This window comes from Pinus tabuliformis, chromosome 7 (genome assembly GCF_031772625.1).
Source record: "Pinus tabuliformis cultivar Carrire ecotype Pingquan chromosome 7, CPIR1, whole genome shotgun sequence".
Taxonomy (NCBI): Eukaryota; Viridiplantae; Streptophyta; class Pinopsida; order Pinales; family Pinaceae; genus Pinus; species Pinus tabuliformis.
In genome coordinates, this window is record NC_142293.1 from 1,690,712,697 (window position 1) to 1,690,736,538 (window position 23,842).

The 23,842-nt window shown below is 31.8% G+C and overlaps 1 protein-coding gene across 1 annotated transcript; it reads right to left on the reverse strand.

The window, feature by feature from the left end:
• Positions 1-1,866: 1,866 nt before the first annotated feature.
• On the reverse strand, positions 1,867-5,074 carry LOC149255019 (endoglucanase 16-like). Its single transcript, XM_089454922.1, has 4 exons — positions 4,916-5,074; positions 4,178-4,390; positions 3,871-4,071; positions 1,867-2,199 (listed from the first exon to the last, which is right to left on the reverse strand). The coding sequence occupies exons 1-4, from the start codon at positions 5,072-5,074 to the stop codon at positions 1,867-1,869; spliced, it is 906 nt and encodes a 301-aa protein (XP_089311048.1).
• Between the last annotated feature and the right edge of the window lie 18,768 nt (positions 5,075-23,842).

Here is a 23,842-nt window from a genome sequence, read left to right on the forward strand (position 1 = left end):
AAGAAATAGTACAACCAATCTTAACAATTAACCAAGCTATGAATTAAAAGAGGATCTTGAAAAACTTCTAATCACAAATTTTACTAATAATTTTGTGATTTATTTCAATATATTGGGGGAAGTCTTTTGATCATATCTTTGATAAGAAATTTTAGGAAAATTGTACTATATATACTCTATCAACACTAATCGGCTATACGTATTTTATTAATTCAATATTAGAATCTTATAGTACCCCTCTTGAGATTAAACAAGGAAAAACTTTAAACATAAATTCTAAATTTGAGGAATCTCATAAAGAAAGCTATTTCAAAAACTAAAAAAACATTTTGGTGCATTTTAATGGGAGTATAATGATATGAATGGAATCCATCCTAACACATTTATATTTAGGAAATTTCTCGACCAATCAAACAACCCCAAATATGTATAAATCCACTTCTAAAAAAATTGTAATGGAATTAACGGCCATATATTATATTTTTTATAATCAATGGGTTTCACCTTTAGTAATTGTTCCTAAAAAGAATGGTGAGTGGTGAGTTTGCATAGGTTGTTGTGAATTAAATAAAGCACCTTAAAATATCATTTTCCTCTTCCATTTATAGATCAATTTTTAGATACCATATCAAGAAAAAACAAAAACAAAACAAAACTTTTATTCATGGATTTAGTGGTTATAATCAAATTCAAATCACTCTAGAAGATCAAGATTATACCACATTTACATGTGCATGGGGGATATATTCTTATAGAGTATTACCCTTTGGGTTACATGCAATGCTCCTACTACTTTTCAACTTGTTTTAGATATTTTTTCTCAATTGACTCATAATTGTGTGGAGGTTTATAGGGATGATTTTACTGTTTATGGTAATTTTATTGACAAAGCATTGGAAAATATTGAAAAAAATGATTAGGCCTCAAGAAACTAATCTTTCATTAAGTAATTAAAAAATCCATATGTTACTTGCTAAAGGAATTGTTTTTGGTCATTCTATATTGTCTACAGGAATCAAGGTTGGTCCAACAAAGATAGAAGTCATTTCTAAAGTTCCAGTTCCAAAGACTAAAAAATATGGAAGGATTTTCTTAGGACATGCAGGTTATAGGAAATTCATAGAAAAATTCACAAAAATAGCATCACCATTGTTTAAATTGCTCATTAAATATAATATTTTCTTAGGACATGCAGGTTATAGGAAATTCATAGAAAATTTCACAAAAATAGCATCACCATTGTTTAAATTGCTCATTAAATATAATGATTTTCTTAGAATATATCTTGTTGCACTACTTTTGAAATATGGAGAGAAAAATTTTTCACAACACACCTATTTTAAGAGGGAGAAATTGGTCTCTCCATTTTCACATATCCATTAGTGCCTCGGATACAACTCTAGGATCAATATTAGGACAAAAGGAAAGCCAAATTTCTTATGCCATTATTTTATTAGCAAAAATTTAACACATGATAAATTAAACTATACACTATTAGAAAAAATATTTATCGTAGTTGCTCACATATATAACACCTCACATATATAACACGATGGCACAGGATCTTCTGAGACTCTCATACACCATCTTCTTCTAAGCTAATATCACTACTATTTAAAAATAGAAGAATTTTCAATAGGATTCAACAGGATGAAATGAAAGAAGCACCAAAATTCATATATATTTGCATTGACCCAGATTTTCATATAGAATACAGACTTAGTAAAAGATATTACTAGCTTAACTTTTTGAACTTAAGTCCATGATTCCATGTTGATGCTGTGGATCTTAGCCAGGACTCCCACAAGAGGATCATTGATATAAGTTGTGGGCTCAAGCTTGCACGAATTGGCCTTGTTATGTTGACTATTCCATGATGTTGCTGTGGAGCTTAGCCAAGACTCCCACGAGAGGAGCATTGATATACGTCGTGGGCTCAAGCTTGGTGGAATCAGCCCTGCTATCCTCAAACCCGTCATAGCGATCAGGCCCTCCCACAACCGCACCTGTTAATTCATTTGGGTTTGGTGCTTCTCTATTGAACCACAAAGTGAAACCTTCGGTACATGATATCTTTCTGGAATCCTCGTATATCGAAACTATGGAGGACCCTCTGTGGTGAGCTTGCTGTGGATATTTGTCACCAAAACCCACCATGAAAGACATACCAGCATGATTCTTGCCCAAAATGTAATCCACCTACAATTTACATATACAAAGTGGACTTGTTAGCTAATACTTTGCTGATACGAAAAAAAAAATCAAATTTATTTAACTTTGAATCTCTTATACTCTGAAAAATCTGGAATGGATATACAAGTGTGCTCAATTCTTCTCCTCATTAATTAAATATTTTGCAACACTTAAAAAATTATAATATGTATATGTACTTGTTGTTTGGCAAATGCAATAAGAATGCTTGGTTCATATGTTTGATCGCCACATTGCAGGTATTGCGTAAACTGATACAAGGAATGATGTGCCTGTAGCATATTGTGTATTTGCACCATATCTAACAAACAACAAACCTCTTGTACAAGTGCAAGAGATACAAACACTATTAATGAGCTTAATTTTGAAACTCAAAAGATACAAACATTGTTAATGAGCTTAATTTTGAAACTCGGAGCATGACAGGGAGAAACTTCCATTTACCTGGTGTGATGGAATTTTTGAATTGAGGACTTTGTGGAAGAACTGAGCAGAGGAACACTTCTGCTTGGCCTCTGAAAACTTCTTTCTCCAGAGAAATATAGCTGCCAGGTTTATTAATTTTATGAAGATGTGGTTAGTTTATGGTCAAGTGGCCAGCCTCAAACTTTTTCTCAATTGAACATTTGGTGATTCATATGTTTATGTGAATATGGACTTACACTAGACAGGTGGATTTGAACTCCTGCACATTTGATCCCAATTGAACTCATACTCATTGGAAGTACAAAAATTCTGGTGGAGTATGTATTTGGTATAATATGGCAATCCAGTTGCTCTATATACACCGCTGCCCATGCAAGCTCGTCCTGTATGTTAGTTAGTAGAGGAATAATAAGAAGACTTCAAGAAGTTACTTACTTCGTGTGAAGTGAAAAAGGAAGTAAAATTTATAATGTTAAGGAAAGATACATCATAGCCTGAGACAGAGCAATAGAAAGGGCATTTAGAAAGGGCATTCTCCATGATATGTTCGGCAGTACTGGTCATCAAAACGAAAGAGCTGTACTAAATGACATATTCAATTACTTGAGTATCATAAAATGTTGGAGAAAAAAATTCATTAAATTAATTTTCAATTTTGAATCTAACTCATGAACAAAAGAGCTGTACTAAATTAATATTCAATTATATGATTATTTTAAAATGTTGGAGAAGACAATTCATTAAATTAATTTTTAATTTTGAATCTAAGAGATGAATTCTATAAACATGTTAAAAATGGGCATTTAAAAAAAAATTGGAATATTTTGGAATCATAAGAACCGTAAGCAACCTCAAATAAGTAATTTGACCCATGTTTATCTGATCCCAAAATATTCCAAAAATGAAGACATAAGTTATAAAAAAACATTCATCCACAAACAAAGACCCATTGTATGTTTTAATTACTAAAGTTATCTAAATTGTAGATTCTAAGAATAGAATAGAACATAACAGTGAAAAGAAATGGTTTCCTATCATATGTTTGTTTTAATTACTAAAGTTATCTAGATTGTAAATTCCACGAATAGAATATAATAGTGAAAAGAAATTAAACCATTAACCTTTCTGCTAACAGTAGGATTCTAAAATATCTCAATATCTCTCAAATCTGCAATCGCTGTTTTAAACCAATAAAACAGTATAAGTGATTTTAGAATACGATTAATCTTATACCAAAGTAGCTCTTTGGAGTAGAATAATGGAATAAGGTTTGTCAATGACTGCAAAGACGACGGAGGAAGCGGCCAATGCTGCAGCAGTCTCTGCTGCAATTTCTGTCCCGTGATTGGATGTATCTATTTTGTACAAAGTCCTTGGAGTGTCCATCCTCTCTGGGTTCTCCCAACAGTTATGGTCTGCAGTTGGATCTCCCACCTAAAAACAAATCCATAACTAAACTCATAATTGCTATTTGTTGTGATCCTTACTAAATTTTGTTGTGATCCATGAGTAAATTTAGTTGGGATGGTAATTAATTCACCTGAACCCACAGCTGGTTTTCGGTGGCGCTTGCTTTCATGAAATAATCAGTTCCCCACGTAATGGCATCCCTAATGTTCTCCAACTCTCCCGCTGCTGCAAGTTCATCTCTGTACTGAAGGGCTCCCCATGCCAACATGGTAACGGTGAATGCCATCGGAAACCCATACTTCACATTATCCCCAGCGTCGTAGTAACCGCCCACCAAATCCACCTACATAAATACACAGTAAAAGCCATGTGGAACATCATTGTATCTTTCCAGACTTCTTGAAGATCTACACCAAATAATCAATTCCTAATTTTGCACCAAATAATCAATTCCTAATTTATATGGACAGAGAATGTTGATAGAAATCAAGGTGTTGCAAACTCATAACTCATAATATTGGAGTAAGAATTCACATTGTAGGTGGGTTGCGGGGATCTTTATGTTAATAACTTAATTGTATATTTCCAGAATATCCTGGAAACTGATAGTGCTGAGATAAGATCAGCGTCGTTATTAAGATCAGCGTCGTTATTAACAACACTTCTAAAACATTCAGGAAACAACATTTCTAAAACAATCCGGAACAGATGGCAATACCAAAATGAGAAAATATTGTTATTACATTTTGGATTTGTCCGTCTGTTAGAGCAGAATCTCCTCTCCAACTTATCCTGTTGCTACTGCTGGACAGTTTTCCTGAACGTTGAAGAATAGATTTATGCAGAGCATCTTTGTAGTCAAACTCACCCAACACAAACTGATGATGAGTTTTCCTGAACGTTGAAGAATAGATTTATGCAGAGCATCTTTGTAGTCAAACTCACCCAACACAAACTGATGATGAGCAGACAGCACAGTAGCAAGAATTATACACACAAACCTTTCAACGATAAGCCTGAAACTCATTTCTGCTGCAATTGATCAACAAATGGCTACAGAAATAAAAATCGTTGATGCGTATATATATTTGTGTCTCACGCATCCAACGTGTAATGACGAAGGGAAATCGATCTCTCGTTTGCATGCACATGGGGCTTGTACAGGTTTTGCAGGACAAAGAAGTCTTGTACATGTTTTGCATGCATGGTTGACGTGGGGCTTATTTTGAAGGCTAGAGAAGTCTGTTCTATATGAAAGGAGGAAAATTCCATGAAAACATTAACTAACTGATAAGTCACTGTATAAGGTCGCCTCGTCACCATTTCCTCGCAGTACTTTTAACGAGCAAATGTTAAATTTTCAAAAAACACAAGGAAGATAACGAAGTTAGTTTTTCTACACAAACTGAATATGAACTGGCTGTAGTTTTTCGACACAAACTGAATATGAACTAACTGTTGCCAATAAAGCCGGCATGATCAGCGTTACTATTAATATACAAAATACCGGTAAAAATTAAAGAACAAATTTAGATGTAAAGTAATTAAAGTTATTATTTTGTAAATTAAAAAAATAACAAATTTAATGCTGGATTGGTTTAAAAAATTATATAATTTAATGAAAAGTTTAGTGAGAATAGGTATAAAGTTTAATTTTAGAATTTAAAGCTTTAATATACATTCTATTGGTCTTGTAAGATTAGAGAGGAGGTATAAAGTTTAATTTCAAAACTGGAATCTCTTTCATATACATTCTATTAGTCTTATAACGCAGTCTTACAGAAAATGCGGATACCGCAATAGCTCATGAACCATATTTTGTTTAATGTTTTTTTTTATCAATTTTTATTTAATAAATTTCATGGTGAAACCATTTTTAGCCTTGGGTTGGGTTTTAATTAAGATGTAAGTTAGAAGATATTTAACCAAAAAACTATAATTTAGACTTAGACATTTAAGTACGAATATGTTAAATATTCAGATAATTGTAAAGATGAAATAAACCATGTAAAGTTTAATAAAATAAAATGAAAATAGTTTCATTAAAGAAAATTGATTGTTTGATTGTTAAAATAAATAGCTCGGAAGATGAGATGAACTATGTAAAGTTTAATAAAATAAAATAGGAATAGTTTTACTTTAAAAAAATGTTTAATTGTTAAAATAAATAGCCCTTTATGCAGTATGAGTTAGTGAAACTTAAAATTTGAATTTCAATTCTGATTGTTTAATAATTGAAAAGAGAATATAACAAGTTATTATAAGTTTATAGAGATGTATTTTTTAAATATATTATAATCTGAAATTAATATATACAAAGATTATAAAAGATATAATGTCTTTTAAGCTTACCACTAATCTTTTTTAGTAGAAACTATAAAAAAATGCATCTATTATCATTGAATCATTTATTAGGAAAGTAATATCTATTATCATTGAATTATTTATTAGGAAAGTAACTGTAAAAGTAATTGGATTACAAGTAATTGGATTACAAATGTTGTCGCCATATGAAAGAAGAGTGATGAGACTAGTTTGTGAGTGGGCTTCCAAATATTAATTTAGAATTTGAGAAGAATAACTATCATGTCCCACTCATGGAACAAACTTTATAGATGTTCACAAGTTCTAAAATGTTATCTCTCCTTTATGGATTTTCAATGAACACTGATGTCGTTATCTTGGATGAGGATCAATTGGAAACCTCTTTTAAGACTAAACGAGGTGCACATGCATTCAAAAGAATCCCAATTTTGTTGAATGTCATCAACATTTTTCAATGCATGATGGATATGGATTTTATGGCCCTTGTTAACTAAAGATTAGTTGTCTACATAGACAATATCATGATCATCGCAAAAAAAACTCCAACCAACTACTATACTTAAAAGAAAACATTTGATAGGTGCAAGACTTGTGGAATCTATTTAAATCCAAAGAAAATGATATTCCTTGTGGTAGAAGGAAATCCAAAGAAAATAATATTCATTATGGTAGAAGGAAAGTTACTTGACCATGTCATATTGAAAAATTCAATACTAATAGATTTGGAAAGAATCAAAGCTATCACATAAATTCCCCACCTCATAAGAAGAAATTTGTGCAATCATTATTTTGGAAGATTAATTTCAAATGGTTTTTTGTCTTATATTCCTTTAAAATCATGAATCTTGTGTGAAAGGTCATTAGTGGACAAAGGTTGAGAGAAGGGCATTTAAGAAAATTAAATTGGCCAGTGTTTCCTTCCCATCCTTATCCAATATAAACATCATTAAGGATTTCCACCTTTATGTATTTGCATTAGATCACTCCCCTATTGTTATCCTCATTCAAAAAGATGAGGAAGGGAGTGAGTTTTCTATATATTTTATGAATATGGGTCTTAGGATTTTAAACTAAATTATCCAAGACTTGAGAAACAAATTTTCAGCATGGTCAAAGAAATTGATTAATTCAAACCTTGCATCTTGAAAATCCCTAAAAAAGTAATCCTTCCTCATGCTGTTGTAGATCTCTCTTTATATAAAAGGAAATTAGTGAAAGGAAAAAAAAATAGATGAGTGCCATTCAAGTGTTAGATATTTATGTTAAACAGTCCATCATTTTTCTTGGAAAAGGCCTATGTAAAGTAGTAGCTAACAGACAAAATCATGTGGACATTGAAGAAGCACATTAAGATGTGAAAATAAAAATATCATTAGGACTTAAATGTACTCAATATAAAATTTTCAATGGTATTATTTCTAGGGAATGCTATGTTGATATGTTATTGAGATGCCCTGAGAAAGACAAGGAAAAGAAAGTGTCGAATGATTTTCATGATAGTCCAACTAGTTATCACTTCTCTATAGATACCATTGCTCATAAATTCTTAATGGTTGGACATTATTGTCCCACATTTTTCAAACATGGGCATGAAAAAATCAGTACTAATAGATATGGAAACATGCATAGATAGAAAAAAGAAGGAAATAAATCCCTTGTAAGCTATTGCTAATGAGTATCCTTTCAAGAAATGGAGCTTTAATGTCATAGGTGAGATAAATGCTCACTATTTAAAGAAATGCAAGTACACAATCATGGTTAAAAAATACTCTAAAAGAATATAAAAGATGGTTACAAAATACACTATTATGTACCATGATTATAAAAGATATGATGCCTCTTAAGCTTACCACTAAGCCTTTTTGGTAGAAGCTATAAAAAATGCATCCACTATCATTGAATCATTTATTAGACAAGTAATTGGATTACAATTGTTGTTGTCATATGGAAGGAGAGTGATGAGACGAGTTTGTAAATGGATTTCCAAATATTAATTTAGAATTTGAGGAGAATAACTATCTTGTCCCACCCATGGAACAAACTTTATATATGTTCACATGTTCTAAAATTCTATTTTTCTTTCATGAATTTTCAATGAACACCCATGTCCTTATCTTGGACGAGGATCAATTGGAAACCACTTTCAAGACTAAATGAATACATATGCTTTCAAAAGAATCCCAAGATTGTTGAATGTCATCAATATTATCCAATGCATGATGGATATGGATTTTGTGTGCCTTGTTAACTAAAGAGTGGTTGTCTACATAGAGAATATTGTGATATTTTCAAAAAATAACTCCAACCAACTATGATACTTAAAATAAAATATTTGACAGGTGCAGGAAGCATGGAATCTATTTAAATCCAAAGAAAATAATATTCATTGTGGTATAAAGAAAGTTACTTGACCATATCATATTGAAAAATTCAATACTAATGAATTTGGAAAGAATCAAAGCTATCACATAGATGCCGCACCTCATAAGAAGACATTGTTGCAATCATTATTTTGGAAGATTAATTTCATAAATTATTTGGCTTAGTTTCCTTTAAAATCATGGATCTCATGTAAAATATCATTAGTGGACAGAGGTTGAGAGAAGGGAATTTAATAAAATCAAATTAGTCAAGGTTTCCTTCACATCCTTTTCCAATCTAAACATCATCAAGGAATTCTACATATATATTTGCATTATATCACTCCCTTGTTGTTATCCTCACTCAAAAAGATGAGGGAGTGAGTTTTTGTTAAGTTATGGTATGTTCTATGCTTATAGCAGTTTACTTCTTTTTCTTATTATATTCCACATATTAGCAATCACATGTACATAAAGTAAAGTGCAGATAGAACATTAAACGATCGATAGAAAACAAGCCAAGACAAGAGACACAAGATATGGCGGCTAGCCAGGGACAAACCCCACAATGTGTGGGGAAACCCTTTGATCAAATCTTCTTTTATATTCAATAATTCTGCAGAGAGAAATAGTACAATAAATCTGATTCATATCAATAGTACAAACCCTAGATCAACAGCATCAGCATTAGCGGCTTCATTATCAAACTAGGGCAGACGATATCTCACAAACCGACCGTCGGATTCACTTCATTCCACCACCAAAAGTTTCGGCTTCCATAGGAGGTTGAGATGAACCTGTAGCGCAGTTCCAAAGAGGAGATCTTCTAGGGCACGTAGTTCAATCTTTACTTCTGCAGTTGCAGCTTCAGTTTCAGCAGTTTCCAGCTTCAAACTAGGGCAGTCGATATCTTGCAAACCGTTCGTCGGATTGACTTCATTCCACCACCAAAAGTTGCAGCTTTTAGAGGAGGTTCAAATGAACCTACAGTGCAATTCCAAAGAGGAGATATTCTAAGCCACGCAGGTCAATCTTTACTTCTACAGTTGCAGCTTTAGTTTCAGCAGTTTCCGGCTTCAAACTAGGGCAGTCGATACCTTGCAAACCATTCGTCAAATTGACTTCATTCCACCACCAAAATTTGCGGCTTTCATAGGAGGTTCAGATGAACCTACAATGCAGTTCCAAAGAGGAGATCTTCTAGGCCACGCAATTCAATCTTTACTTCTGTAGTTGCAGCTTCGAATTCAACAGCTTCCGGCTTCACATGTGTGAGAGAGAGAGACCCGTTTCAGCGTAGTAGAGAAGAGACTCATTTCTGTGCAGTAGAGAGAGAGAGAGAGAGAAGTGATGATATGAGTGAGTGAAAATGAGGAAAAGTCCTCTTTCATTTATACACAACATTGGTGGGTGAATAGATGCGACTGTTGGGTTGTTGAGCTTACATGAGTTGTAGGTCGGCTTGACAATAATTCCATACGACGATGAACCACACTGGTTGGTTCGAAACGCGTCAATAAATGATTTATCTTGTGATTTTCGCCGAAGATCTTCTCTTAAACTTGATATGGATCACAGAAGCCTCAATTCAATAATAATTCCATAATCAAAATAAATTCATATCTCCATGAATACTTATCAGAATCGGATGATCTTTATATCGATCCTACACCTCTCAACGAGAGGAATCTAATAAAAATATTATTAGCCATGAATAAGATGACCCACATGAAGTTTTCCCTGGTTTCCAATTTTAACACTCCCTCTCAACCAGGGAGAACTTCATATGCAATCTGTCTATCGGTCGTTACTATTCATCCATCAAATGAACTGCCCTATACAGCCTGACCCTTGCCCTACTCTGCTTTATTATGCTTGTTCTGATTGTCTTGTTCTACCCTGCACTGATCGGTATTGTTTTTCTGTATTCTGCTCTGCTCTTGCATTGTTTTGTTATGTTATTCTTTTGTCCGAATTATGAAGAAGAAGAAATGATCGAGGATGTATCATACTGACTCAAAGTCAGTCTTAGAGTATGTACCACTGGTCCCAGACCAGTCTCAACCAACCCGAAGTTAGCATCATAGTGAGTACAACTCCACTGGTCCTAAACTAGTAACATCCTCCACTGACTCAAAGTCAGTCTCAGAGTGCGTAGCACTGGTCCCAGACTAGTCTCAGCTGACCCAAAGTCAGCTTCATAGTAAGTACCACTCCTACCACTGGTCCCAGACCAGTATCGCAGTCTTAGAGAGTGTACCACTAGTCCCAGACCAGTCTCAACCGACCCGAAGTCAGCGTAATAGTATGTACCACTCTCACTGGTCCCAGACCAGTACTGCACTGACACGAAGTCAGTCTCGGAGTATGTACCACTGGTCCCAGACCAGTCTCAACCGACCCGAAGTCAGCGTCATAGTATGGTACAACTCCTACCACTAGTCCCAGACCAGTCTCAACTAACCTGAAGTCAGCGTCATAGTATGTACCACTCTCACTGGTCCCAGGCCAGTACTGCACTGACACGAAGTCAGTCTCGCAGTATGTACCACTGGTCCCAGACCAGTATCATTGATCCCAGATCAATGGAGGTCATGCTAGTGTAGGGAGTATGGTAGATACAACGATGCATCCATCGGTACCTTGAAGCTTGTACATTCAAAACATGTACACCATGATTATCTGGAAAACCCCAATTGGGGAAAAACCAACCAACAATAGATCTATTATTGTCCTTGGCTAAAACACAGACAAGCCGACCAACAACCTGAGCTTTCACCGCTCAACTATGGCTGCCTACAATGGAGAATACACAAGCATTTTAAGGGTTTCAACTACATGTAATACCATGAGTCACCAATACTACATGCCCAAAACCACAACTGTTAACCATAACTGTTGACATAACCTCAACTCCACCATAGGGTCAAGTTTATCTAACATATTGAAATATTAAAATGTGAGACATCTCAGAGATCCAAGCTTTACCCAACCATAAACTCATCTTCCATCAACATGTGCATTAGGAATTAGTGCCACTTATTCATATAGATGAGCTACAATTGACCCATCACTTGACCCACCACTAATCGTTATTTTTCCTTGGAACTTTCCATCTCCCTAACAATCAATATAGTTGATCAATTCATCTGTTAGTAAACTGTGGAAATGATTACTAGAGGACCAACACAGATGTACACAAAATTAAAACTTCAGCCAGGAGAGAGAGACTTCAACCATTTAGGAAATAAATACAAGTTGGTGGCATTTGGTTTGGAGAGACCCCATACAAGACCATACAAATTCTGGAAAGAGAGTTGGAGAGATATAATTGTCTTGTGGGGAATTTATTAGTGATAGACATAGCATATCTATAATACATTTTTCTTTCTATTATTCTAAGAACTTGTCTGCCTCTTCCAAATGGCCAAAATATTATTCTCTACAAAATGTGAGAAATAAATCATAACCAATATTGTCTTTTGTTGTTTGTCCAAAATTGCGTTTTTCATTCTATGTCACACTGAAAAATTGATGTTTTAACAACAATGTGGTAGCCAAAATTTAATCTTGGGAAATCTTACCCTGTGGGGAAGTTGCTACTCGAGAGCTCTTTTTGGGTGTAGGAGAGGGCTTTGGCTTAGGCTTTCTCTTCTGAGTTAGATCATGAGTTGGATCAGGGGATCATGAACCTAATCCAGACTTAGGAATAACAACTAGAATAAGAAACCATTAGAACACCACCCCTACCTTGGATTCTATGTCACACACAACAAAATTACAGTTTTAATAGCATTATTGGACTATTTTTATGAATTTTTTTGTCTATTTCAGTTAACTCCTAATGATAAACCCTACTTATCAGTTTTGAAAAGTAAACCATTTATGGAAAATTGTACTGTCCATGGATTATATTATTCATACAATAATTACACAAAATACAAATTCATGCTGAAGACAACTATCAATCAAATGAGGTGAAAACAATGAAGCCATATGGCTACATGTTTTTTGGCTAGTGAATCTTAAGAGATCCAATCATTCCAAAGAATACATAGTAGAAATTGTTTTATCACGCAGTTTAATCAAAACTAATCATGTTACAACACCAGTAAGAAAAAGTTCACTTGGAGTGGCCATATCAAAATATATATAATATGGTTTCAAAAGTTGAAATTGACTAGCTAAATGGACATCTCTAGAAAAAATTGAATATTTAAAAAAGCTCTAAAAATGGGCTTCAAATATGAAGGTTATGTCATTAAAAAAGGGCAATAATGATAACAAATAACCAAATGGTAAGTAGAAGTTCACACGTATGGTTGTAGATGATGTGAAAATTTAATAATAAAAAAACCCTCACTAACTTTACCTATAAGCTCACTTATACAAATACATTACTTTATGAAGTCACCTACTTTTATAAAACAAGTGATAAACACTTTTACAATGAAGTTACTTTATAAATGAAAGTTACAATGAAGTTACTTTATAAATGAAAGTTGCATGTAATATATATATATATATATATATATATATATATATATATATATATATATATATATATGCGTTTGATCATGCAATTTAATCAAAACTAATCATGTTACAACACCATTAAGGAAAAGTTCACTTGGAGTGACCATATCAAAATATATATAATATGGTTTGAAAAGTTGAAATTGACTAGCTAAATGGACATCTCTAGAAAAAATTGAATATTTAAAAAAGATCTAAAAATGGGCTTCAAATATGAAGGTTATGTCATTAAAAAAAAGGGAAATAATGATAGCAAATAACCAAATGGTAAGTAGAAGTTCATGTGTATGGTTATAGATGATGTGAAAATTTAATAATAAAAAAACCCTCACTAACTTTACTTATAAGCTCACTTGTACAAATACATTACTTTATGAAGTCACCTAGTTTTATAAAACAAGTGATAAACACTTTGACAATGAAGTTACTTTATAAACGAAAGTTGCATGTAATATATGTGTGTGTGTGTGTGTGTGTGTGTGTGTGTGTGTGTGTGTGTGTGTGTGTGTGTGTGTAGACACACACACACACATCAGCAAAATGCACGTTAGAATAAAGTTATAAAATAACTTAAGCTTACAAGAATTGTAAAATGTAACTTAAAAAGATATTTCAACTCAAGACCTCTTACTATAAGAAGTAACGTTTAACCAAGTGAGATAGTGCAAAACACATACTAATGGTAGTGGAGGATAGGATTGTTGGTGTTGGTGTTGTTGGAACTTTGCCTCAGAGTGCATGCTTACCAAAAAAAAAACTTATCCAAAATCAAACAATTTTTTGTTAAAAACAAATAAAAAAATCTAATTCTCAACAACAATGGGGTTAAGTATTAATTAACTTGCCTAAAAAATACAAGTTTTCCCTTTATTTTTTTATTTTTTGAGATCACATAGAGCACACTACAAAGAGAATATGTAGTTAAGAAAATATTTTCAACACTGCTTCTAATTTTCCAAGATTTTATAGAGTGCGGGGAAAAGGGAAAATGTAAATTATAAAGAGTATCAAACTAAAAATATGTAAATTATAAAGAGTATAAAACTAAGAATATAAACAGAAAAATGGAAAACGAACTCTATAATTATTATTTTAAAGTGTAATTAAATTGTATATCTCATGACATAATGAAAAAAATTGTATCTTGGGAAAATAGACACCTTTTTTTATGAAAGGAAAGGTGTTATTAACTAAAACCAATTCTCTAGACATAATGGAATAAATTGTTTAGGAAAAAAATGTGTGGAAATAATTAATTTTAGAAATGGCAACACAAGCTCAAGATATTGATCAACAAAAAGAGTAGCTATTTTAACATTCTATGATACATGTTCGAGATGATAATTCATTCCATATAATACAAACACCTTCAATAACTAGTCACACAACTAGATCAAATATCATAGCTCTAGTATTTTTATGTGGTTGAAACCCTCAAAGAGGGAAATACTCCACATCCCCAGTCAATGTAGCCACTAGAGGAAATTTAACTGATGAAAAAGGAAAGAACTTTACATAAGATATTTCTCATGAAATAATTATTAACAATGACCCCCCATGCTCTTTAAATCGACATTATGGACCGATTGGGTGTTAAGTCATGAATCAATAGTCATTAATATCGAGGAGAATGTAAACCATTAGATTACTTATGTCTAGAATACATCATGGCCATCAAATTATGAGGCAAATAATGCATACTAAAGAAACATGATTCTACCTAATAGACACATTAGACCAAGCTGAGCATAACTAACTCCTAAGTGTCTAAATATCCTAACATAAATTTCTAATTAGAACCTTTAACTTAATAACTAGGTGAACTTGTGAAGTTCACTTGAAACATTTTCATGTTCCAATAAGTGTCAGAATTCTATAAAAGTAGTGTGTTATGTATTTTGGTTACACGTTGTCGATTTGGTTACAATGATATTGCAGATCATTTAGGTCCAAAATGTCCCTCTATTATCTGACTTGCTAATTCACATTCATGATACCATTTAAAGGAAATTTATGGTATGATCAATAGGAAGAAATCAATAAATATTGGATATTTGACTAAAATTTACCACTAAATAACAACTTCCAAATAGATTTAAATAGCTATGAACCTTATTTAAGGCATCCTAAGTAACGATGGACCCATATTAAGGGTTTGTGCCCTCAAATGGTTTAGTGAACTTAGGAAATGCACAAAAAAATGACCGAATGGGAAAAAAATGAGGCAAACTAGCAACACAGGGTATGATACCAATGGGGTAACAAGGAATCAAAGAACTCACCATAATGTTAAACATCCCAATGGTGTCCCATGTCTATACCAAGGTGAAACTAGCTCTTGGAATGTGATGTATAATTTGAGAGCTATCATATAATCATAAGGTGGGTCAAGCATGGGTGAATAGTTCCAGGAACCTTCTAGGGTATAATCATATGTGAGTACCAAAGTTAAAATTCCATACTATACACGATTATTTTTGGTGAGTGAATTTAATGAAAGTCACTAAACACCCAAGTTAATTTTCTTCCCTTTGATAGAGTATAAATGATGTACAAATGATATAACATGAAGCATCTATTTCTTAACCTAAGAATTGGAGAATAGAAACTTGGACTATGGGTATTTATTATACCAACATTATTTTAGGTTTACCCAATCTCATATCATATCTTAATGCTTTCTTTAGTTTAAATTATATGCTAGGTGGGTATTATTAGGCCCACTTTGTTTTCCATTGGCACTCAAACTTATCTCATTTTAATATACAATATCAATTTCTTTTCTATGTTTCATTAAAATAAAGAATATCATAAGAAACACATCATAAAAATGAACTAACTAAATTTAGTAATGAATAGCACAAAAGTACAATATTAATTAGATTTTTGCATTAATATAGTACAACAACTAAACTATTTGCGAGCTTGGATATGTAAGAAACACAAATAAATGGGTAAAACATGTTTATATCCAATTGTGATTGAAACTGATAAAAATAATATTGAATTATATAATTTAATATATTATAAATATATAGTTTTAAATATGAATATGCATCTTGGGGTTCATTAGTCACCCACAAAGGGTCCAAAGGGAATCTATCCCAAGTGCATGTTATGGATCAACACTATCTATTTTGAATCTTTCATGATGAAGGCATAATGAATTTAATGGAATTGTTTAGCTCTAATATAGTGTGCCGGGTTGAATTAAAATTGAATTAAAGAAGTTGGCATGAGAAGATAGAAGCTATAAATTAACTAAAGTCTACAAGATGAAACTATTTATATAGAAACATGGGCACACATAATTGAAATTAAGACCATACTCATGATACAAAAACTAATTTGAAAAGAATAAATGCATGTGTAATTTCCCTCAAAATGTTTTTCTATAAAGATATATTTGCTACGCAAAAAATCCAGTTGAATCTAAAATGAATTAATTGGCATGGCAAAGCCAAAAAGAGTCTTCTACATTCAATACGACTTATAAAAATGACCATCATGAGGTTTTTTATATTCATATTCTAAACTTCTTTCCAAGTACATATAATGGATTTTGATGTCTTAAGGGATGATACTCTACTTTGACTAAATTCAAGAGTAATTTGTGATCTAAGATGGTAGTACAACTAGATGGACTCAATAGGAGTTTCTAATGCTTCCTTCTAAATTTCTACCTATAAAACATTTTTTTATATAGATAAAGTTTAAATGTAAAGGTTGTGTGAAATAATAAATTCGGTATAGCATTTGATCTTTGTTGGGAATGATTGAGTGTAGTTTCCTATGATTCATAGAAGAGATCAAAATTTGTTCCCATAGATCAATTATATTCACTAGAATTGAAAACAACTAATGTTCATGTCCAAGCCCCAAGGGTTAGCTCAAATATTTGAGTCCCTGTTGTTAAGTACCACTCCCCAATCGGGAGGCCACACAAGCAATTCTCCTCGACGCCCTTGGGGTTAGGCCCTGCTAGTCTCACTGACGGGCTTTAAAAGATTCCCTTCAGGGTCGATCTACCCAAATTTTTCCAAGGGAAAAAAACTAATGTTCATGTCCAACGCATTGATAATATGGATATTCATTCCATCACAACCATGATAATATATTACTATTATTAAAAAACACAATTAGTAAAGGGTTACGTACTCCATATTTTTCCAAGGGAAAAAAACTAATGTTCATGCCAAGGCATTGATAATATGGCTATTCATTCCACCACAACCATGATAATATATTATTATTATTCAAAAACACAATTAGTAAAGGATTATGCACTCCATATTTCATTTGCCTAGCAATAGTAAAAAGGTGCACTTTAAACATTGTATAGGAGAGATAGATGTGTAGTGTATTGTAATCCTTATAAATTCAATTGAAAAATAAAGTTCATAAAATTTGATTTTTTCATCATCCATAATAGTCATAAGAAAATAAACGCACATAAATCCATCTAAATCTCAATCTTTTAGTCACAAATAAATTGGTGTTGCAATTGACCTTTATTCCACTTAGTGATTAATAGATGTAAGATGGATCTACATTAGTATTAATAACATACAATCATACATAATCACTTAATTTGTTTGAATATTTCTATAATATTTGTATTTTTGTTATATAAAAGTGTGTGTGTGTGTGTGTGTGTGTGTGTGTGTGTGTGTGTTAAAAATTCTACTCTCAATAAAAAGTAGCTTGAATAACATGCAATAACTTTGAAATGTATATGAAAATTCATCTTAACAAATTCAATAACTTTGAAATGTATATGCAAATTCATCTTAACTTTATTCAATAACTTTGAAATGTATATGTGAATTCATCTTAACTTTAGATTTATAGTTGATTATTTTATGATAACATCATCTTAAACAATGTCCTTATGGTTCAAATTAGCATGTTAATTGTTGGAAAAAAAATTCCAGCAACAACAAGCTAGAATCATTTAATGGAAAGTCCCCATTGGACTTGCTCTCATTTGGTATAGTTTCCACCTAAAATGCTGGAACAAATTTAATATCAATTAAATTAGAAAAATAACATTAAAATTTCTAAAATCCAACTATTTGTATATGTTAGAAATATTATGTCTAATTACCTATCCTAATTGGGAACATGTGCATTGAGATAAAACACAAGCAAACAAATTAATTACAAAATTAAATTAAATAATTAATAAAATCAATAAAAGATTGAGCACAAAAAAATATATTAATATTTTAAAAATATATTTTTATTTAAAAAATCACATACATATTCTTATATCCAATATGAAATATTAATTGAAAAATAAATTTACTGTGAAATATAAGAATATGGAAATCTTAAACCTTGATAGAAATACAAAATATATAACAATACATTGGCATAGAAGTCTTCTCCAAAGATATATGACGTTTCAATTTATCATTAAGAAATTTATCAGTAAGAGTTGATAAAATTATACAAGCTTATGGAATCTAAATTTTCGATCTCTTTGTTTCTCAAAAGCACATCCTCTTAAATGGCATACTTAATAAAGTACATTTATTAAGAATTGATAAAATTATACAAATTTTGGAATCTAAATTTTCGTTCTTTTTGTTTTTCAAAAGAACTTCCTCTTAAATGACATAATTAATAAAGTACATTCAATTTTATCTTCTTTTTGTTACAACAAATTCCACATTCCAAGTCTAAGTTTAATATTTATTATGAAAAATGTTGGATAAAAGCATACGATTATTCCTTTCAAACAATGATGTCGATATAATTTTCCATTTATCAAATTCTTATGGTTAGTAACAAATTGTAATTTGTTATACAAATATTTGTATTTGATTCAAGATTTTGAATATGTAGTAGTGTTTATTTGTATGCAAGTAGGTTTTTTTCTCCTTATTTTCTATTATTTATTGTATTCTCCATTTATCAAATTCTTATGGTTAGTAACAAATTGTAATCTGTTATATAAATATTTGTATTTGATTCAAGATTTTGAATATGTAGTAGTGTTTATTTGTATGCAAGTAGGTTTTTTTCTCCTTATTTTCTATTATTTATTGTATTCTCTTATTCTTTCTATTTTCTTTATCATTCAGATTATTTCAGTCTCAAAAATATTTGCCAAATGTACAAAAAGTAATAGCTAGTATGTTAATAGGTAAATAATTTTATATTTACGCAAGTAATCATAAACAAATAATAGATTCAAATGTTAATCCCATATTCATTGGGTGAAATGGTTACAAAGAGTTTATAAGTTATCCTTCACCTAACATAATTCATTTGCACAATATTATGCAATATGGACTACAATGTATTCTTTTAATCTTAATCATATACTAGACTAGCATACAAAAATTTGGGATCTGAAAATATGTAATGGATAGAAATACTATGGTAGATGACACATCAGCAAAAGCATGCCAGTGTCTAATAGATTCCATACATGATTATCTCTAATAATCCATTGGTTAGCCCACGAATAGCTGAGTAGTTTTATCTGACATGGAGAAGAACTTCACAAGTAACATGGACTAAACAAAACAATTTGAATGTGAAAAACAAAGCGGATACCTCGGTATCCATAAGACTTGTATGAGGCCTATAAAATTTAATCCATATATGGATTTTCAATATCCAAATAGTTATATAAAATCCTTGATCCAGGTACTTGAAGTGGAAATGAATAATATGGAATTAGGAAGAATGAAGTGAAAAAATAATTGGGATCCATATACAAATAGTACATATGAAAAACTTCAAAACAAATTCCTAGTTCTATATAGTTAGATAGAAAATAAAATCTAGAATGCATAACACCACAATAAATTCCATTGAATCATTACTTATCCAGATACAATGAATTCATGAAATTTGAATACTTTTAACACCTATGTCAAAACTACCATGTCAATGTATATGTCATCATACCAAGTCATTAGTATGCTTAATAAATTAAATCAGTCATTGGCCATTTGGGATGACATGTCAACATGGCATGTCATATTACATGTCATCATAAATGCACTCAAAATTTGGTTAGATTCATTTCATTGTCCACCATGTTATTTCAAATCTATGAAATATTATGTGAAAGAAAGCTTTGGATTTGGATATCCAATATCAAGGATTTGGAAATTTCAAATAATTATATATTAAGTTTGATCCAAATCCTAATATATATGATCTAAGTTATGAGAGTTTTTTTTAGACATAATTTACCTTATCCAGATCCAAATACAAATAATCTATCAACAATTCCTCTAGATCTAGATTTAAGGAATTGAGAGCTCATAAAATTATATTAGCAATGTGTATACATGATCCAGATTCAAATTACTTGCATCTGCATTTAATCAAAATCTTTAAAAACACCCATATGATCAATGCTTTGAACTCTTTGATTTGGATCTTGTTACCAAGAATTTTTCAATAATTTTTTTGGCACTTTTATGAAATAATAGGAAACAAATTAGATCAAATGATATGAAAAATAAATAAATTTCGAATGGAAATAATTGTCATCAAATTAATTGGAAACTATGCAAAATTGTAAAAATTCATTATATACAATCAAATAAAACAAAATAAAAGATAAAAACATTTACAAACTATATTAAATCAATAATAAATCATATCATAGAGAAAACATAGGGAAATCTATAAGAGGGTGTGGCCATATAGAGGAGTTGTCTACTTTAGTTCTATCGTCTCTAATAGGAAGTTCGTTAACACTAGGAGCGAGACATGTGTTGGTTGGAAACACTTGGTTGTTTCTCTATCTGGATGTCATTTTAGCAATGTCTACATGATGGAGTTACAAAGTAAAAGTGTTGGTTTTGACTTGTGTGTAAGTAATTAGTATCTCCTCCCCCATCTTAAAAATGACTCTTTATTTATCACATACATATAATTTAATTTTATACAGAGTGGTGATATCAATATACATTCTTTAAAAAACACAATCTAAACACAAACCAAAGTCTATATTTCATAATGCTCATATAGTCTAATGTTTGTTATATGATATCTATGAATTCCCAACCTATATTCGAGTGGTCCATCTCTCCCTACTTATATTTTGCACTTGAACCCTATTCTTGAAATTTCTATATCAGTACTAAATCTCTATGCTCCCATCTTAACAAAGTATATTTCTTTATCACAATATTGTTTCTTTTTCACAATACATATACTTTTATACAACATTTATATCACTTGCATATTTTGTAAACTAAACACAAATCAAAATCTATATTTCGTAATGCTCATATACTCCCATATTTGTTGTAGGATATCTATAAATTTCCAACCTATATTCAAATTATCCATCCTCCCTACTTGTATTTTAAAATTAAACACCATTAAAAGAAATTATTATATATTCATATTATTTAAAACAAATATACATTATAACCAAGTGCAAATTTCCCCCTCGTGCAAATCCAAGAGCAATCTATACATCAATAAACAAATAAATCCTATGATTACACATTCCTAAATGCTCATATATAACATCATGGAACAAAAATCCTATGATCACACATTCCCTATATGCTCACATATATAACACGATGGCACAGGATCTTCTAAGACTCTCATACACCATGTTCTTCTAACTAATATCACTGCTATTTAAAAATAGAAGAATTTTCAATCTGCATATGGGATCTAAGATGTAAAAACAAGTCTTCAATCTAATGAGCAATCTATACATTAATAAACAAATAAATCCTATGATTACACATTCCTAAATGCTCATATATAACATCATGGAACAAAAATCCTATGATCACACATTCCCTATATGCTCACATATATAACACGATGGCACAGGATCTTCCGAGACTCTCATACACCATGTTCTTGTAAGCTAATATCACTACTATTTAAAAATAGAAGAATTTTCAATGTGCATATGGGATCTAAGATGTAAAAACAAGTCTTCAATCTGATTCAACAAGATGAAATGAAACAAAACAATTCTAGAGCCCATAAGTACCAAAATTCATATATATTTCCATCGACTCAGATTTTCATATAGAATACAGACTTAGTAAAAGATATTACTAGCATAACTTTTTGAACTTAAGTCTGTGATTCTAGCCAAGACTCCCACAAGAGGATCATTGATATAAGTTGTGGGCTCAAGCTTGCACGAATCGGCCTTGTTATGTCTATTATTCCATGATGTTGCTGTGGAGCTTAGCCAAGACTCCCACGAGAGGAGCATTGATATATGTCATGGGCTCAAGCTTGGTGGAATCAGCCCTGCTATCCTCAAACCTTTCATAGCGATCAGGCCCTCCCACAACCGCACCTGTTAATTCATTTGGGTTTGGTGCTTCTCTGTTGAACCACAAAGTGAAACCTTCAGTACATGATATCTTTCTGGAATCCTCGTATATCGAAACTATGGAGGACCCTCTGTGGTGAGCTTGCTGTGGATATTTGTCACCAAAACCCACCATGAAAGACATACCAGCAGGATTCTTGCCCAAAATGTAATCCACCTACAATTTACATATACAAAGTGGATTTGTTAGCTAATACTTTGCTGGTTTTTTCAAATTATGATATGAAAAACAAATCAAATTTATTTAACTTTGAATCTCTTATACTCTGATAAATCTGGAATGGATATACAAGTGTGCTCAATTCTTCTCCTCATTAATTAAATATTTTGCAACACTTAAAAAATTATAATATGTATATGTACTTGTTGTTTGGCAAATGCAATAAGAATGCTTGGTTCATATGTTTGATCGCCACATTGCAGGTATTGCTTATATCGTGACAGTAAGTCACTGTAAACTGATATAAGGAATGATGTGCCTGTAGCATATTGTGTATTTGCACCATCTCTAACAAACAACAAACCTCCTGTACAAGTGCAACAGATACAAACACTATTAATGAGCTTAATTTTGAAACTCAACAAATACAAACACTGTTAATGAGCTTAATTTTGAAACTCGGAGCATGACAGGGAGAAACTTTCATTTACCTGGTGTGATGGAATTTTTGAATTGAGGACTTTGTGGAAGAACTGAGCAGAGGAACACTTCTGCTTGGCCTTTGAAAACTTCCAGGTTGTTTTCTCCGGAGAAATATAGCTGCCAGGTTTATTAATTTTATGAAGATGTGGTCAGTTGAAGGTCAAGTGGCCAGTCTTAAACTTTTTCTCAATTGAACATTTGGTGATTCATATGTTTATGTGAATATGGACTTACACTAGACAAGTGGATTTGAACTCCTGCACATTTGAGATCCCAATTGAACTCATACTCATTGGAAGTACAAAAATTCTGGTGGAGTATGTATTTGTTATAATATAGCAATCCAGTTGCTCTATATAGCCACTCACCGCTAGCCCAATGAAAGCTCGTCCTGTATGTTAGTTAATAGAGGAATAAAAGAAGACTTCAATAAGTTACTTACTCTATAGTTTAAAAATAAATAAATAGTGTGAAGTGAAAAAGGGAAGTAAAATTTATAATGGTTAATGAAAGATACATCATAGCCTGAGACAGAGCAATAGAAAGGGCATTCTCCATGATATGTTCCGCGGTACTGGTCGG

What these genes read in the sequence shown, in the direction of transcription:
- LOC149255019 (XM_089454922.1), bottom strand. Translation starts at nt 5,074, where the DNA reads ATGAGTTTCAGGCTTATCGTTGAAAGGTTTGTGTGTATAATTCTTGCT. An exon ending in AAAACCAGCTGTGGGTTCAG is followed by an intron (nt 4,072 to 4,177) that starts GTGAATTAATTA and finishes ATTTGTTTTTAG; the next exon opens with GTGGGAGATCCAACTGCAGA. An exon ending in TACTCCAAAGAGCTACTTTG is followed by an intron (nt 2,200 to 3,870) that starts GTATAAGATTAA and finishes TGTAAATTGTAG; the next exon opens with GTGGATTACATTTTGGGCAA.